This window comes from Anoplophora glabripennis, unplaced genomic scaffold (genome assembly GCF_000390285.2).
Source record: "Anoplophora glabripennis isolate ALB-LARVAE unplaced genomic scaffold, Agla_2.0 scaffold4, whole genome shotgun sequence".
NCBI classification, from domain to species: domain Eukaryota; kingdom Metazoa; phylum Arthropoda; class Insecta; order Coleoptera; family Cerambycidae; genus Anoplophora; species Anoplophora glabripennis.
Window position 1 is genome coordinate 3,653,822 of NW_019416568.1, and position 19,391 is coordinate 3,673,212.

General features: G+C 33.4%; 2 protein-coding genes across 2 annotated transcripts in view; both read left to right on the forward strand.

Moving 5' to 3' along the window:
• LOC108917340 (neuronal acetylcholine receptor subunit alpha-10-like) overlaps nt 1-5,824 on the forward strand; it is a 49,811-nt gene extending 43,987 nt beyond the window's left edge. Inside the window, exons 8-9 of the mRNA XM_018723889.1 lie at nt 2,175-2,316; nt 5,601-5,824. Of these exons, the coding sequence (XP_018579405.1) occupies nt 2,175-2,316; nt 5,601-5,824 (366 nt within the window). The remainder of the gene's footprint in view (nt 1-2,174; nt 2,317-5,600) is intronic.
• A 2,067-nt stretch (nt 5,825-7,891) lies between these two features.
• The window catches only part of LOC108917341 (adenylate cyclase type 10-like), an 18,510-nt gene continuing 7,010 nt past the window's right edge, over nt 7,892-19,391 (forward strand). Inside the window, exons 1-19 of the mRNA XM_018723890.1 lie at nt 7,892-7,904; nt 7,960-8,226; nt 8,802-9,077; nt 9,185-9,396; nt 9,458-9,512; nt 9,561-9,698; nt 9,841-10,063; nt 10,279-10,475; nt 10,613-10,847; nt 11,533-11,785; nt 12,059-12,295; nt 12,679-12,947; nt 13,666-13,818; nt 14,166-14,277; nt 14,985-15,252; nt 15,311-15,454; nt 17,416-17,630; nt 18,182-18,392; nt 18,582-18,743. Of these exons, the coding sequence (XP_018579406.1) occupies nt 7,892-7,904; nt 7,960-8,226; nt 8,802-9,077; nt 9,185-9,396; nt 9,458-9,512; nt 9,561-9,698; nt 9,841-10,063; nt 10,279-10,475; nt 10,613-10,847; nt 11,533-11,785; nt 12,059-12,295; nt 12,679-12,947; nt 13,666-13,818; nt 14,166-14,277; nt 14,985-15,252; nt 15,311-15,454; nt 17,416-17,630; nt 18,182-18,392; nt 18,582-18,743 (3,640 nt within the window). The remainder of the gene's footprint in view (nt 7,905-7,959; nt 8,227-8,801; nt 9,078-9,184; nt 9,397-9,457; nt 9,513-9,560; nt 9,699-9,840; nt 10,064-10,278; nt 10,476-10,612; nt 10,848-11,532; nt 11,786-12,058; nt 12,296-12,678; nt 12,948-13,665; nt 13,819-14,165; nt 14,278-14,984; nt 15,253-15,310; nt 15,455-17,415; nt 17,631-18,181; nt 18,393-18,581; nt 18,744-19,391) is intronic.

A 19,391-nucleotide genomic window follows, 5' to 3' on the forward strand; every position in this document is an offset into this window, starting at 1 on the left:
CTATCTTCAACTATTTAGGCTTCCTTCCAGAATTTCCTACCTAAGTGCCTGTTTTTTGTGCTTCCTTCTATCGACCGTTAATATTACTTTTTCATTGTTATACAACACCTATGTAACAGGTGACGTCGAAGTTGATAAGATAAGTACGGTTTTGCACAGTGTAAGTCGCGGACCACGCATCAGGTGTATATCCTTGAAACTCCTTTTTACCAAATTAGTTCAAAGTCGAATATTAACCAGAATATATCTATCTAATCAGATCGAAACAAGAAAACTATAAATATTGCAAATAGCTCAGTATATGACGGTTTTTAGGTCCGAATTCTAGACACATGAACCAATCGATTCATGTTGATTACCGTAGATATAATAATAACCGAGCTATCACTATAAAAATGCTTATTTTTCGGAAAGTAAAATCGAACCTTTTACCGTAAAATAATGGCGAAAGAACTAATTTTTCGAAGAAAATGAACATAACCTTTTTTAAAGTGCTTGGAAAAATCTTTAAAATACTTTTTGAAAAAATTTCGTGGCTCAAAAACTCGCGTAGTTATACAATAAAATCTATGGCTGAACCATAAAAAAAAGAAACTAAGCGTAATCCATGTACTGTTGACTTTATTTAGGTACTAATAATAGGCTCTGCAAGTTTAATCGGTTTAGAATGCCTAAATTTAAAAAAAAGTTTGAAATAATGAAAACAAAATTTTTATAATTTTTTAAAAAATTTCCTTTTTTCGAAATAACTCAAAAACTAAACAAGATACGTGAAAAATGCAAGAGTTCAAAATTAAAGTTCTTTTTTTATAATATTATTGATTTCTTTCAATTTTTCTGTAGAACAAAAATTAACTGAGATATTACGTTTTTTAGTTTGCATTTGCTTGTAAGGACCACCTTCTTTGAGCTCTTAATATCTAAAAATCTCGAAAACGAAGAGTTCAAGACCCTTCAACTATAAAGGTTGTTTTGTAGTTCTTGCAATTCCCTGCAAATTACTTTTGGAGCGATGAAAAATATTAAAAATTAAAAAAGTTATCGTGAAAAACGAATTGTATTATGCAGTGAAATTTGTCGGATCGCGTAAATGGCTTACCTAATAGTTTAATAGAGTTTTAAGTAATCTCGTTGAATTTAGTAATGTATCGTTGAGTGTTTTGATGCAGGTAAAAATTCTACAATTCCTCATTAAGGGTTGTTTTTAAGGATTGAAACGTTGCAATGAATCATCAGTAATATTATAAACAGTGATGAGTCTTTCATTCATTATAAATGCTATGAAGATGTGAACTTTTTTTTTTGTTTTATTTTCTGCAATAAGGATGGTTTTTAAGGGTTGAAACGTTGCAATAAATCATATATTATTTCATTATTGCTCCGTCAAAACATTTCAGAGCCGCGAAAACTAATTTTGTTTTTTTCCTCATGAAGGGTGGATTCTAAGGGTTGAAATGTTGCTACAAATCAAAAATTATTATTCAAAACATAAAAGAATGCTTATTCTATTGACATAACACTTAAATCTATGATTTTTACGTTTTTTTCAAGAAGGAGTAGTTACCAATATGCACACATTATGGATATGTAACTTTTATAAAGGAGGGTGAAATGAGCTTACTCACCAATTTTCATCAAGAATTCGGAGGTAATATCCTATTTCTACCGTTGTATATTGGACTAAACATACTAGTCAAATCAAACGGTTCTGTACAAGAAAATATACATGCATATTTTCTCTGTGAAAAAGTTTCACAGAGACAAAATTTCCTTAAAAGAATTAGAATTTTAATAGACGCTACCATTTGGAAGATACTGTCTTCCATGTTTTACCACATGGTCCGTGAATGAAATGAAACCTCCTCCAGGAAGACCCGTTATATGTTGCTATGTCCGTAAATTTTCCAATAGAGTAGTGATTACTCACACCATCACAGGGTTTTGTTCATAAGCAACAAATTCAATACATTTCAGATACCTATTTTTTGTTTTATGGTGAACTTATTAATATTTCTTGGAATGGACAACCGTTTTATTTTCGTCACGTTCTCATAAATCATCTAAATATTTGGACAGCACGTTCTCTCTCGAGTGCAAAGAAAATTTGCATTCATCAACTATTTTCTTACCTTTCGCAAGCGCTGAATTCGTTGATGTGATGTTTTCTTTTGCAGGAAATAAACCCGCAAACGGGCACTAGATTGGATTGCCCGTGGCCCTGGACCGATAAGAGGTCCCAAGAAGATGGGTACTGCCTGCAGCAGCGTCAACAACGCTCTCCAAGATTTGTTCCTCGTGCACGAGAAACGGAGTTGGGTAATAATAATAATATCTTAAATAGTTTTCGCTTGAGCATCAACCGAATGCCTTGCGAATTAAAACAAACCTTGAAAGGACTCGTGAAACTTTTATTTTGTAACAACAGTTGTCATACAAATATGAACTTAAAAACACGGATTATGCACCAAAAATAGGCTTTCAGATAACGAGAAAACATGAGAGGGGGATTCTTGCGGCACCGAATTAAAAAACTCATTAAACTGGATGAGCCCGTGCTTGCTGTTCTCTTAACGGTTTCTTAATTAGCTTTCGGCCAAGTATTCAATCTGGCCTCAATGAAAAAATTGTTAATTTAAAACTTGTTTTGTTAAGTTCACTGTATCACCCCGAGCTGAAAGTCCCTAGGTGATATATGTTGTAATTTATAAATGACTTCTGTGGACGTCATTCCTTTTCAGTTACTTACTATTGGCTGGTTGCGAAACCACAAAGGATGTGTGTTTGCCTGGGTGACGCTTGTGTGGGCGACCCTTGGTTGTTAAAATACAATAAATTCGATACTTCTTAAACTGGCGAATATGAGCAATGACATACAGAAACGTAAATCTTATACCCACTTTACACAACTCTTTCATAGCGACACGTTCTTTACGGGTTTAACATTCTTAAAATTCATATTAGAAATTAATGAAAAAATTAACTTCTGAAAATGCAAGGTGTAAATGTTTTATGTTAAAGTAATAAAAAAGAAGAAAAGTGAACATATTTTTTATGAGATGTACCTAAGAGCTCTACGTTCTTCTAAAATTGGAGCATAGTTTTTAACCAATTTCTCAAGAATAGTTTAAGATACAAACTATGCTAAAAAGGAGATGATATAGTTTCATCATAGTACCTAGTTCCCTCATAAAATTTTAATTAAACTTAAAGTGACATTGAAATTTATATGGAGTTTTGTTCTATCAAATAGAAGAGCATGGATATTTCTTGTTTTCCAGACTAAAACTTTTGTGTCTCTTGACCACCATTGTACTTACTTAACATAACGTAAAAAAACACTAATTTTGAATTTTCGGAGAAACATCGAGGTTAGAGGTAAATTTTACTAATGGCATCGCATTCAGCGCCTCAAAATACTACGAAAATGTTAATTTCATGATGAAAGGATCAAATTCGTTTAAAATTCAGGTAATTATTTTCTCCAACACTTGTATATAATGGTACTATAATTTCTTTGGTTTTAAAGGAATAATGTGAGTTATAATTCATAAGTCACTAGTGAGTTATGAAACCCTTGGTTACAGACAATTTAGATTGAAACTCGCAACCTTTGTAATATTTAAAAATACATTCATTTCGTTACTTTTTCTGACAACTTGAAATTTTAAGTTACTTTTAATTATTATTAAAACTAAATTTTATGAAAATGTTGGATAAAATTTCGTATAGCACTCGTGTGTTACGTCATATAAGTAACTTGGGAAACATTTCCCAGAGTGACTTATATACAGGGTGTCACATAATACTTTAGCAGTAGATCTACGTTCAAAAATAAGATTATTATTTCCTATAAACAAGGCTTCCGAAGGGAGCTAAGCTCCTCTAAATGGGGCTTCAGGAGATCACATTTTTCCAAATATTTCCAAAACCAGTTAATGTATCATTATGAATTTTGGTATGTTGGACATTCAATAAATGTTCTAACGAACTACATGAAAACTGTTTAGAAATTTTAGTCAGGGGTGTCTCAGGCAGGGGGGCTCACGGGTAAAATGCGCCCCCAATTTTTTGCAGGTTAATATTTTCAAATTTAAACATTAAACAATGATAGATATGAATTTCTCACAAAAAAAAAATGTACTCGCAGAGGTCCTATTGAGTGGCCACCGAGGTCACCGGATTTAACCCCTTTAGATTTCTTCTTATGAGATTATTTCAATTTTAAGTTTATGTGAATAGACCAAATAATTTTGATGACCTGAAACAGAGAATACGCCAGGAAATAAGACTTATTCCAGCAGAGGTACTTGAAAACGTTCAACGGGAAACAATCCTTCGACTACAAAATTGTATTGAAGTAAACGGACAAAACATTGAATATTTATTAAAAATTAATTGTTATTTAAATAATATTTTATGGTTAAACATTTTTTTTTCCATTTATCACATTTCAAACGTCATTATTGCGAAAACCGCTAATTTTAGAGATATGTATGTTATTCAAAAAAAGTTTAGAATTTACCGCATAATTCAAGAATGGCATAATATACAGGGTGTACAATTAAAATAATCAATTATGACTGCATACAATACTTCTTTTTGTATACAATTTTCTTATGTCAAAAAATCCCTAACTAAAAATACTAAGCGACGTGTCCGCGCGTTTTGCCACAAAATAATTAGGTACCTGAATTTTAAAGCAATTTGTTCCTTTCATCATGAACGCATGATCATGTATTTGGACAAAATTTAGCAAAAAAACAGTTTTAGCCCATATTTGAACCAGTTCTCACCCAAATAGTAGATTTTCTGAGAAATATCGAGATCATGGGTTCAAAATTCTACGAAAAAATTAGTTTTGACCCATATTTGGGCGTTTTCATCCAAAAATTTAACTTTTCATTGACAAGTCAAGAATTTTTAGGATCGCGTTCAGCGCATCAAATTCCTTCGGAATTGGTATGCGTCTCTCTTGGGTTTTGACTTTTTTTATGTGCCTGCGTATTNAACGTCATTACTACGAAAATCGCTAATTTTAGAGATATACCTGTAGTATGTTATATAAAAAAAGTTTAAAAAAATTTACCGTATAATTCAAAAATGGCATAATATACAGGGTGTTCAATTAAAATAATCAATTATGACCAATTATGATCAAAAATCCCTAACTAAAAATACTAATCGACGAGTCCGAGCGTTTTGCTACAAAATAATTACCTGAATTTTAAAGGAATTTGATCCTTTCATCATGAACGCATGATCATGTATTTGGACAAAATTTAGGAAAAAACAGTTTTAGCCCATATTTGAACCAGTTCTCACCCAAATAGTGGATTTTCTGAGAAATATCGAGGTCATGGGTAAATTTTACTAATTTCATCGTGTTATCGCTTCAAAATTCTACGAAAAAAATTAGTTTTGGCCCATATTTGGGCGTTTTCATCCAAAAATTTAACTTTTCATTGACAAGTCAAGAATTTTTAGGATCGCGTTCAGCGCATCAAATTCCTTCGGAATTGATATGCGTCTCTCTTGGGTTTTGACTTTTTTTATGTGCCTGCGTATTTATCCAAGTATTACAAAATTCTGTTTTACCGCAGATATGTTCGAGAACCAGATCATCCGCATCCTCAACAAGGTCCACGCCAGCATTGACCGGAACGAACAAAGACTAACGGAGCAGGACAGAAGGGATCTTACCGAGCTGGAATGGAAGCAGACGTCCATCGTCCTCGACCGGCTCCTGCTCGGCATCTTCCTCTTGATCACCATCATCAGCACCACCACAATACTCTGCCGCAGTCCGCAGGATCAAACCCCCTAGTTGGCCTGAGTTGTGCGTACGGGACCATTGACGATATAATTTATTAGTGTCCGATTCAAACGGTTGGTGTTCGTAACGATTAGTAAAAAAATCACATCGAAGAAGGGAATTGCATGTTTGTGTTTGAGGACGTAAACCGCTGTCGTGTTTTGTTTTATTAAAAGTGTCAATTTTCCTTTAATGTAACGAAAGGAAAATAATGTAAAACAGTTAAATTTAAGAATTGAAGGCGTACCAAAAATTATAAAAAAATAAATAAATGTTTGTATTAGAAACTTTAGGTTTACAGGATGTTTTTGAAATGTACAGGGTGTCTCTCGACGAAGTACGCAACCAGAACAGAAACATTTCTCGGGTTTTAAGGTATAAGCTTTAAAATTCTGAAATGTTTTAATATTTTAAGGAAGAGTAACTAAATTTGATACATAAACACCTATGTTTACGCCTTTTTCAGATGTATTTCAGAAAATTTTAACACTTTTTCATAATATAATTGCATAAGCTCGGTGGTTCCGTGGCTTGTAATCATTTATGAAGACTGACTAACCCCTTCATATCTACGGCACTGGTAGTTGAAATGGAGAATGGTATTATAAATACTAGATATTTATAGTATTTATAATATGCAGGTTTTACTGTAGGTATCAAATTTTGTGAAGCTATGCGTTCTTTAAACATTAAAATAAATACATTTTTTTCAAAAATGTATCTCGAAAACAGTACATTTCTGGACCAATTTTTTTATCTTTAATAACTTTTCCTGCTAATTTTTACCTAAAGAATGTTCTCTTGGAATTTGTATACCTCTTCGATAGACACCTACAATAGCTACAGTTAAATTTGAAGTGAAGTGAGACTATTTTAATTTAATGAAAAAACAACATTAAATTTTTAAATATGTTACATGAAAAAGATTTTCCTTACTTTATAAAAAACTTATGCTGAAACAAAAGTCAATTCTTGAATAAAAAATATTAAAATGTCATTAATAATGTAATAGCAGTTTGACAAAAACATATAAAATTGTTTTTAGTTTGATTTGGAAGATTCATGATGAAGCATGTTTGGAAATTGTTTATACGAATGAAAAATAACTGCACACTTAAAATCAAAGGTTGTTTTATTGACAAATATTTTCTGGATTTTTTTCTAATTATTAAAAAACGTTCTCAGAATTGGACATGACAAATTAAAATCCATTGTTTCGAGATGTCGTTGCAAAGCAAAAATTCCATTAATTCTTCTCTACTAATAGACAAATATTTATGCAAATATGTTTTCAATTGAAAAAATTAATCTGAAAAAATGAATCGTAAATAAAACTAGAACTAGAAAATAATAGTTATTCAAAAGTACTTTTTAAATGTAAAACCGAAAACTGATTAAGAGAACAAAGTTCCCTAAGCTGGTATAACTACTGTTAATACATACTTCTAATGATTTTGTTTTAATACGAAATATTGTATGTACGTAAATGTCTTATTAAGAACAAGATGAATCAAACGATAATGCGTGCAAATTATGTAATTAATAAATTCTGTTAAATATTTCTGTGTTTTATTTAGTCATTTCATCATTTTACCCTATCTCAAAAATATCCTACCCTATTTCGAAAACATCATTACCCTATCTCAAAAACATAATTATCCTACCCTATCATTTTATCATTATCATTATCATACCCTATCTCAAAAATCTTCATTAATAGATACACTTTCAGCTACACCTTCAGTTACACTTTCAGGTACGAAATTTATAATAAAAATACCTACGTCTGGTAGTGAGAAGTATTAAGAAAAATAAATACTTACCACACATAGTTGAATCTTCATGTTGTGAGAGCATTCCTCTTTCAAATTTCTAATCAATTTAAAACAAGAGAGTTATTTATAATATGAGTATAAGTCACTCCTTGTCGTTGTATCTAGCATAAACTCAAGGTTTTTATATGCTCAAAGTTTTGGATTTCTCGAGGCATTAAAACATCTATATTTTGCCTGACATTTGTGACTTTGACTTCAATGTGACAACTTTTTGTTCTACAAGTTTATAAAATCACAATTCAAGATGATGGAAGAAAGTATTAAGTACCCGCTTCCTTTCCTCAAACATTTTTAGAGCACATTCTTTTCCAGCGGATAAAAAGTCCGATGACCCCAAATGGGAGATGACCAATGACGTTATCAGGGAAGATGATACAGATTGGAAGAAGCGACGAGCAGTTCCTTTATTGGATCTGAAGAACTTAATGAATAACGGAAATAGGAGTTCCTATTTTACGCTCTATGACGAAGGGCACACTAGGATACTAGCCTCCTTGGTACCAGATGAGATCATCTATAACATCGGGGACTATTCTAAGAGGGACTTCGATGCGTGCCTACTTTTTGGAGATGTTTCTGGTAAGATTTGTGTTTGAAATGCGTAAAGACAATTGTCTTCCACTCTATGGCGCTTCTATATTTTCATATCTATTAAGCGAAATGAGAAATATATCCTCAACCAGTAAACTGGCTAAGAATTTCTGACTCTAGAGCTCTCTTTTCAATCCAAAAGTCCTCCAATCCTCTTTGTTGGCCTTGATGATTAAGCTGACTGATTGACTGAAATATATTCCACTACTTTCCTTCACGTTTTGGTATGTAAAAATAGGAGTTAACAAGATAAAGTGATGAAAGCATAGGAGTTAGTCGATACTTAGTATCCATATTTGACAGTAGATTCTTTGACTGAGTGTGGGAAACTATGGAAAGAAGAAATTTTATTTCTTTCCAGTAGGTACCTACTCAAAATAGAGAGATGATCTATTTCTTTCAATAGCTTAGTGAACGTCAAAATCCCTAGACGTGTCATTCCATTTTGCTGAATTCCACGTTTTCCAGACAAAATAGAGAAGCAAGAACGTATGTAGAAAAAAAAAACAAGAATTCAAATAAAAATATTCTCTACAATCATTTATCGACTATTTCCTTACTAGGTTTCACCGATCTTTGCGAGAAGTACAACAAATCTGGCAAAGGTGGTCCCTCACGTCTCACTCAAGTTCTTAACAATTACATTGGGGCCATGGTGCAGGAGATCATGTCCCATGGAGGAGATGTCCTGAACTTTTCCGGTGACGCCTTCATAGCTCTATGGAAGGTAACTGACCAGGTGAGCATGAGGGACGCCGTGCACGAAGCCATCGACTGTTCACTGGTGATCCAGAAGACGTATGGAACTTATCAGACTGATGTGGACGTTGTAGTCAGAGGTAAATTTCGAGAAAACCCAAAGTATTCTTCAGGGTGTTATCGTGGTCTGTTAACTGATCTGTCATTAACATTATAATACTGTTATTAAAATCAAGTGTTTTCTTAGTGAAGCTAGCCGTAGCTTCCGGTCACCTAGTATTCTCATTGCTGGGCAACAAGGAGAGTTCCCATTATATCATGACTGGCGATCCGATTGATGCCATAAAAGACGCAGAATCTAAAAGTTCAGCTGGAGAAATAGTGATAACAGCTAGAGTCGCTAGGCACTTTGCCGCCAATGAATACCTCGTAAAGGTACTTCCGGATGGACATATCAAAGTAATATCCCAAATATTAGATTATGTAAAAGTTCGACAACCATAAAAGTTATTATTTTTAGGTCCTTGGAGTTGGTCCTAACTGGAGAAATATACAACGGCAATACGACGATAAAGGTAAGAAAGTTAACAAATGGAACACACGTAAAGGCTCCAAATTTTCAGATGGTTATGGGAAATACGGCAGAGAATCAAATGATCCATCTGTGGCGTCTGATATCAGTCTTCCAAGTGCTTTTAGTATAAGAGTATCAACAGGAATCGATGAAGGGGTAGCTGCTATGTCAACTGATCAATATGCATGTAAGTCTCTTACTGGCCCATTATCCAGTCCCGAGGTAAGCACAACTATCGCTTACTTCCTCTTATTAATTAATATTAACACAATGGATTAAAAGACTTATTTTAACACTTGAATAAATGTTAAAACAGTATTTCTTTCTAGTAAGGTCAGCGGTGAATCACGCCGCCCGCATGAGACTAAAAGATGAACTTAGGCGGTTCATAATACCTCCAGTTGTAAGAGGTATCGATGCCTCGGAACCGCTGGAGTATTTGACGGAAATTCGACAGGTGGCCATTTTGTTTGTAAATTGCAAAGTGTCCGTGCTAGTAGGACCTGTGGAGGGCATTGACGTCGCAGATAATGTTTACGTCACTGTTTACGAGTAAGAAATACTTTTGAATTCATAAAAGACGCAACAGTTTCATCGTCAGTAATTAATTTGAAACTATCAGATATATTTAACCAGTAGGCTCTTAACTTTATTTTCACTGGAAATACAATAGCAACTTAAGTAGCTGAATAGTCCTAACGGCTTCGAACAGTCAGAGACTGCTAAAACAAAAGTCATGCATTAACATACCAACATATTCTTATTAGCATAGTAAAGGACCGATATGGTTGTGTCAACAAAATCAGCAATTTTGACAAGGACCTAATGTTGCTGATAATTTTCGGACTGCGAGGATTCAAACATGAGCTGGAGAGCCAGATAGCCTTGAGATGTGCCTCAGAATGCTTTGAGAAAATAAAAAACATTCGTGAAATCAATGAAGTTGCGGTTGCCGTTACAACAGGTTAAGTCAATTAAAATTATCACATGGGTAACCACAAATAAAATAAGTCTATAAGTAGAAACTACCCATTTTTTAACTCAACATCCTACTGGAACCAGAATTACACTATTCTCTAAATCACCGAGTCTCCTTTTCAGGGCGGTGTTACTGTGGGGCTTTTGGCCATACTTTAAGAAGAGAATATACCGTTATTGGTTTAGTAGTAAATAAAGCTGCCAGACTTATGATGGCTTATCCGAATAGAGTCACGTGTGACAAAGAAACTTTTCTTTACAGTAAATTAGAATCTCGCAATTTCATTTTGCAAGAATACAAACCACTGAAGGGCATTGTGAACCCAGGACCAATATATGAATTTAAGGAAGTTGAAAGGTAAAGAAAAATTTAATACATTTCTAAGATATTCCCTTTAGTATATGACTATTTAAAGAACTAACAGTAAATTTTGTATTTTCACACATAATTCAATTTATACCAGAAATGGTGTTATTTTTCCACACAATCATCCAATCTTTCAAATCATTACTCAGAATTTTGCACTTTTCCATTTATTTCAAAAAGCTATGTCTTTCGTTGTGCCTAAATGCAGAAAGGCATTGTTTGTTTAACCTTGGCAACAATTAATTTATTAAGAGTCCAAAGACATAATGCCAATAATAACAGAAAACGCTTCAAGATCTAAAATTTAATTATTCAAAATAAATAGCAGTTGCACAACAATAGTAGAACTGTTAAATGGACATTACAGACTTAGGAAGCACCTGGGTAATGTTACTCTGGTAGAATTTAGCTTGTTTAGATTCAACCAAGTGGACGTGAATACCGTAGCCCATATGTGTGTGAATGCTAGCAAGGATCTACTCTACTCATTAGAAGGCTAAAGTTGAATGAAGATCTCTAAGGATCATGGAAGCTCACAAAAATGTCACAAGGATGCAGTATCAGTTTATCTTTTCTGATATTATTCCAAAAAGAAGAATATTCTTGAATATGAAAAACATTTGCTGTAACATTTTAAATATTCTAGTCCTTTTATAATTATATTGTTGTTATCTAGGACTCACGACTTAGGATTTTCCATTAGTCCCTTTCCTTTGTTAGGAAGAGAGCAGCAACTAGATCTGTACAACAATCTCTTAAAAAGGGCCATGGACTTGTTTCGAACGGATACCGTAGACCAATTGTTCAACGTGTTAATAGTCCGAGGTAACTTTAGGCAGGGAAAAACGAGACTACTCGAGGAAATATTGTTCACTTCAGATCCCAGCATTCCCATTAACACGTTCACGTTGACTCCTGATGATCGAGATGTTAGTAACTTGATGATTTAAAAATGCAGCTTTCCAAATATTGAAACATTAAATTATAATGAAGCAAATAATTTTGAACGTAACTGAGTTTTTTGTTTTCAAAATTCTTAATTATTATAAAGTAAATCTTAATTAAAATCTTCATTCCTGACATTACCTTCATATTTTCAATACTCTACATCTCGAAACCAAGTAACTCTGAACTCCTGATTAGCCCAAAATAATTAGAAGAAAAAAAACAAACTCCAGAACTAATACATTATATTATTTTAGATTTCCTTCAGAACGATCCAACTTATGTTTCATCAGTTCATTGGCATGCCTGGAAAAACCTCCAGGTCTAGCAGAGAACGAAAAATAGCAGCTCGTCTCCAAGACAAAAACGTCGATGAGTATTTGTTTATCTTCAACAGAGTATTCGATGTGCGTTTCAAAGTAACTATGAATCTAGAGACCGACGAAAAAATACTGGAATTGTTATCCCAAATGTTTGCTTTACTATGCACCACGGTAAGTACGAGTACTATAAATATGTACAAGAACGTTGGAAGCTGCCTCCGAATCTAAAGAGCGCACTTTTAAGATTAATTTGACTCTGGTTCACTAAAGTTGATCATTACATTTACGTGTAATGTAAAGTACATATTTCATCCTACTAATGTGGTCACTGGAGCAGATGCCACATACATTATGTTGGTGTGACTTTTGTATAGCCTTGGCGACTATTTGGCAAGTAAGGAAACGTATGTATCGATATGCATCATCCACATGATGCGGCATTTGTTTAAATGTTGGCATTCTCGGTCTCTTACTTGCTAGATATTGTTAATACCCTTATTTTTTACTATTTGAAATAAGTAAAACTTTTTTTTATTTTCTTTGCGTGTTTTTAGTGTTTCTCGGCGTTTTGGATAATGGCTATTGACGACGCTGACTACACAGATGATGAATCCTGGATGCTGATTCAAATTCTGATCGATTTACGTCTGACGTTCATACTGGCCACTATGAGCACTCAAAAGGAATTGACTTCTTACACTTTGCAGGTTCTGAAGAATGAACATATAAAAATCGTCGATCTAAAACCGATAGACGTTTGGTATCACGGTGGACTGATTTGTCAAATGCTTGGCATAGAAGGCGTTCCACCTGAATTAGAGAAGTAATATCACCAGATTTATTCCATTATTTTAAACAAAATTGTCCATAAATAGATTACATAAAAGTTAATACTTTGATATTTTTATTCTGCTCATTTAATCCAAAATGCCACTATTTGTTTATTAAAATATTATGCTCCACTTGATAAAAACTTTTGTGAAACCTGTAAAGACTACATCAACTTATGACCTGTTGTAAGAGCTTCAGTAAACAAAGCTAAACAACCTTTAGTGAATTCATAATGTTATTTCAACACAACCTATGACATAATTGATTCAAAGGGCTTAGCTGTATTAGAGATAGATGTCTGTAATTTTTAATTACATATTTTGGATTAGATTTATACATTTGTTTATTAATAAATTAAAAATCTTACACACAACCGTCATTTGCAAAATCACTCTTGAAGTGGGTTTTGCAGCAACCTTCAACTATGTCTTGATAGGTAGTAAGAAAATCGTTTTGATAAGACATTATTCCAGAAATCCTTGATGAACTCATCAACTCCTCAACTGATTGGGATCATTTTTGATATTAGATTGTTTACGCATTTAAAAATATTCATTTAATGCACTATAAAATATTAGTTGATTACTTGCTATTCTGTGAGAAAGAAAAAGACCAACTCTGGAGAAGATACGCACTTTTAATAAATTCATTCTATTTCCATATATTTTTTATCAGCTCTGTGTGCTCACTTTTTCTATTTATTCTTTCAGACTGGTGCAACGCAAAAGCAACGGCAATCCAGGTTGGATTGAGAGTTTTCTAATGACCTTGGTGCAGTCTGGTGCAATCCATACTGTAGAAATAAAAAGAATCAATGCTTATAACAGAGGAATAATCATGCCTCCCCCATACATGCTGATGAGGTAAAACACTAGATAGCATAAATAGTATCTGAGTGAACCAATAAATCTGATGATCCCCTTATCGATAATATGTAAAATGTTTATATTTTAAGCCTATATTGAAGAGCTACAATATGTTGAGAAAAATAATCTTATAATTTCTTTTTAACAAAGACTTACATAGGTACTAAATTTTTTCCATGACGATATTTTTCACCTAAGACACAATCACAAGACACCATTTATAGATTTAACGTTTACTGAAACAAATTTGAAGGATCTGTTTTAAGCCGTTTTCTTGAAACTTCATTTCATTTTCTTGAAATCCGCATATTCAAATAATAGAATGGTCTTGGAATCTATTGAAGGTTATCGAAAGATGAAATCGATTTATGGGTGAATATTATGGAAGAGAATGCATTTGGAAAAAGAGACGAGGATGCCTCAAGAAGATGGAAGATATTCGTGGACAGTTGTAGGGTAAGATAATGGACACAAATTTCAATGAATTAACAACATTCATTGAGTAAGGTACATGTTTTTTTTTAATTGATGATAAATATTTTACTTCAAATTTTACTCATTTTGACTTGACCTTTTGGCACGCATTTTTTCAGTCAATTTACTTAGACAATTTCTTAACCGTTACGATAATAATAAAATTTATTTTATCTCAGTCAGACTAGGAACAAGGATCATTTTTGCAAATTTGGATGAGCAATTTTGAACAGCAACTACTAAGATACTTAAACTGATCGATCGGAAGGAAATTAAATAATATGTGTAGATAAATCGCGACGATTCATCGTTAAAGTATAGTTATAGGTTAAAGAGAATGGCTGCCCGCGTCGACCTGGGTTCAGTTACCGCCTATCAGGCAAAATTCAATTGTCAATGGATTAGTGTCATTACAGTAGATAACTTAATAAAAATGATTTTTCAAAAGATACCAAAACGGCAATACTGAAGTATATGTGTCAGAATGATATAGAATTTCACCAATCGGTACCTGATTTTGTAAAATATACTTAGTTTTTTAAATCAAATAAATACAATTCAATGCAGACCTATATATACCCTGCTAGTTTCATGACCTGGTGACAATTCGATGCGGGTAGTCATTCTCTTGAAAATATGTATGTACTTTACATGTTCAGTCCACATTAAGTACAAACGCACAATTTTAGGAAAGCTACCCAGATTTAACAATTTCAAAGACGTTTAAAGATTTCGCAAAAGACGTAGTTATCAAAACCTGCAACCTGAACGAAGATTTGAATCTGGAAGACGTTTTACCCGAACAACACTTGGATGTCGTCATTTTGCAGACCTTCGATTCCCTCACATCCTACGAACAACTCCTTTTGAAGTGCAGTTCCGTACTTGGTGATATGTTTACCAGGGATATGCTGCTATACATCATGTCATCTACAGTTAATCGACTGACGGCGCTAGGTTCGAGTTTTACATTTTCAATTCATATTCAAAATCATTTATTTGATGCAAACTGCAGCTGTACAGAAACTCTTCGAAATTCAGGTGTTAAGCTGCGCAAAGGGAAATTTTGTTGAGGGCGGTCTTAATTTCAAGGAAAGGTTAATCGACCCCAACGAAGATTTAACTGTGAAATGCGATTGCACTGGATTGGTAATAGAAGGTCAGTCAGTGGCATCAAAATATATTAAAAAAAAAATAAATTTATGGAAAAGTCAGTAAATCTGCAGCAAATAATTCTGGCAACCTTATGAAAGTTATACAGGTGGATTATGAAACAAAGGCTAGAGATTCACTTGATCTAAGTAAATCGATTTAGACAAACTCATCTGCAGGGGTCACATTTGACCCGGAACAACCCTGTCAATTATAGTCTGTTTAGAAATGAAATAGAGTAATAAAAGCTTATTATGTGTGCAAATCGTAAATAAATGTAGTACTGGTGCTTATATTCAATATTTTTATATTATGTATTATCGGTATAGATGAGGTGTACTTTTAAAAAAACTTTGTGTGACCGGGTTGTACTAAATTGTAGCAGGTAGCTAAAATTTAATCCCCGACAATCCGTCTTTGTCTATGCCGCTTCAATTTCTCGGTCCATTTCTCTTATAAGTAAACAATATAAAAACAGCATTTCAAAACATGAGGCTACTTTAAGCATCATAACCGGGTTAAGAGGGTTTTTAGTAATTCAAATAAAATTATTCAATATTATTACCAAAATATTTAAATTTAATGAATAGACTTTTATTCCACACAAAAATATATGTATTTTGAAAATTCAAATTATGGTGAGTAAATGTAATGTTGTATAAATGTACAATAAAGAAAATAAAAAAGTAGGTATATTAAAATTCATCCTCTGAATATTCTGCTGAATTATCTTCGTCTCCTAGATTGATAACGATAGGTTCCACAGTAACGTCAATTAAATTATCGAGTTCCCACATTTTCCCCTCTTCTTTTTGTACATGATGTATACATCTTTGCCAGTTATCTGCAATTACTCGATCCAAGGAATTTTTTAACAAAATTTTCATGTCACTTAATTTAACTGTCGTATTATTTCGCGCTACATCTCCTTTTACCTACGCCCATACTAATTTGATTGGGTTAAGTTCACAGTGATAAGGTGGTAACCGTAGTACCGTTATTTGGCGATTTGTTGTCATTTCATCGATAACATATTTTTTCTGATATTTATTAAGATTGACAAGTATCAAAAGTTCCTTTTTCACCATGTTTGTTTCAAAAGAAATGTTTTTTCCGGATAACCATCGGCTTTCCTCCAAGCAGTCGTAGGCGTCCGCTCGGTCTGCCATGATAGTCGATTTTCCAATCCCTGTCATTTTGGAACACTTTTCCACGATGTCGTCACCACTGTTGGTAGGATTTTGGTGTTTCAATGTATTAAATACATTTAATATAATAATCTTCTCATTCTGAGACAGCGCACATCTTTTCACGCGTTTAGCAGGTACGTAATCTGATAAGCTCGACATTTTACCCAAACACCCAAACAATATTATATCCACTGGCACAATAGTCACTAAACACAAGACGAATTTTACTCTACTGCACTAGCACGTCTTCATATATTCAGCTCTAAGACTGGATTGATTTGTCACAATACACTGGCTCCTGCCCTATGATGTATCCAGTAAAATATACTAATGTACACCCATTACCTGTTAGCATTAATGTTACCCGATAATTACCTGAAACGAAATATTACCACGCCCATGGCCGGTTCTTATCTCGGGGTTTTATTACTCTCTTTCATTTCCAAACAGACTATAGTGCTTGGTGTGATTTGATTGTCATTATTCTTTTTTGTATACCTATACAGGGTATCTCAATGCATCTACAGAACTAAGCTCAATAATAGTAGTGCCACTACGCGATATACTATGATTTATTTAGGGATGTTTTATTCTAAATTTACTGATGGACCTTTTCTATGGAAAATTATTGTAACCTCCCCATTTCAATTTCATTAATTTATGCCTCGTGACTTTCATAGACCATTAGATGAATGTAGGAATAAGACGTTTCACTATTACTGAATCATATTTATTCTTTTGCTAAACAAGAAATAAGAAACAATTGTTTTCTTTGTAGATTCCTGTATAGATTTGCCCAAATACGCTTCTTGCGGCTACATACGGTTCCGATCTTCTGAGTTTCGAGAAACAACCTACAATCTCTTAACAGACAATCAGAAGAGAGAGTTCCATGGGAAAGCCATAAGGTATATGGAAAGAGAAACGCGGAGATGTCGTGCGTGTGGCAGTGGATATTTCTCAAGATACTTGGGCACAGGAAGGCTTGACGATGTAAATTTACTTTCATACAATTGCACCATTGCACCTTTTGGTTGGGAATATAATAGCTAGCTTATAAAGTCAATTATAATATATTAAGTATTGCACGCAAGATTTTCAAGCATTTACATTTTTTTGTACCCAATCCACTCATGTACCTAATGAAAATTGTACAACAAACTTCCAAATAATAACAGTATCCAACTGAAAAACGTTTGTCATTTTAGGAATGAAAAAAATACAAATTCTAATAGTTTTAAAAGCCATTTTCTATAACACCAAAATATGTCAATTGGAAGCAAATTTCACACCCCAAACATAATCAAAATCGATAAACACGTACCAAAATTTAGAGGAACCCATTTCCTCCGACAGCTGATCGTAGATATCGTAGTTCTTCGTGCAAGAGTTCTAGCTTACACCATTTTGAGTGCAGCTTTAGATTAGAGCTTCATAATGTCTTGCCGTATTATCTCATTTTGTTAATCTTCTTTCCGTCTCTACCCTTTAGTTCACCATTTAGGTCAGAACATGTGAATCTGACTACTTGATTCTTATTAAAGGGACTGAGGTATACTACTAGAACCAAGATGAAAAAATATTCCGTGGTTAGCCAAGAGACGTTAGACATTCAGGCAGAAAAGTTATCCATAGGAAGACTATCGAATTTGTCGAATACTAAATCCCACATAAACGGCTCCAAGATCAGAGATACCTATCTCAGCACCAGCGGCAGTACCTCGGGAACGGGAAGCCTCAATTCAAATGTGACAAGTAAGTACCTGTTTTAAACAAATATTTTTTTAGGAAAAATAGAAAATTAATAATCAGCTTCCAAAGCCTTTAGTCACCAGATATTGCCACTACTCTGATGTTTTCTGATTCTAAAATTAGTTTACGTCATTGCTATATCATTACAAATATATTTTTGAACTCTACATTTAAAACTATTACTATTTTCAGATATATATGAATATTCTGGTTTAGGATTCTCAACAGTACGAAAACTGAAGAATAATTACAATTTAGTGAAGTCCTTTTCTTCTTATGATTATTCTCAATGCACTTGCCTCCAGATACTAAGCACCATGTATTCGCAGTTGATAGAACATTGTAAAGGAGCAGGTAGTCTTTCAAAATATTTAGTGCGGAATAATTATTTCTTTTATAAATATCCTATTTCCTATATGATTAGGGTAAAACCCCCAAATACTTTCGGATAGATCCGATTTTTATGAAGATTTGGAATTAAGCTTGTTTCACCATGTAGATGAAAAGTTATATCTGCTTGATATGAGCTTCTTATTTTTAGGGGATGAAAATCACTCATTATGCTAAAAAACTGAATAAATATAAATATAGGTTTTATATAGACTTAAATCATATTTTAATATACAGCGTGTCCCACTAGTGCGGGAAAGTCCAATATCTATGTTAAAATGAGGAATATATGAATTTTTCTTTTTACTGTGTTGCCCCATTTCTCGGAATGTACAAATTAAAAATATATTCAACTATACAGGGTGTTCCACTTTTCCTGGCCAGACACCAACTTAGGTTTTTTAAATGGAAACACACATTTTTTTTATTTTTTTCGGATTCTACATCAAAAGTAAAGGGTACTTTGTGTAGAATAGTTCTATTCAAATATTCACAGTTTTTGAGATATCTCGCTTGAAAGGTTTTTCTAGTCGATATTGGCTGCTTACATTTTCTGATACTGACAGGTTATACTAATAGCTACTAAGCCCATTTTTTTATCAGATGTTTAGT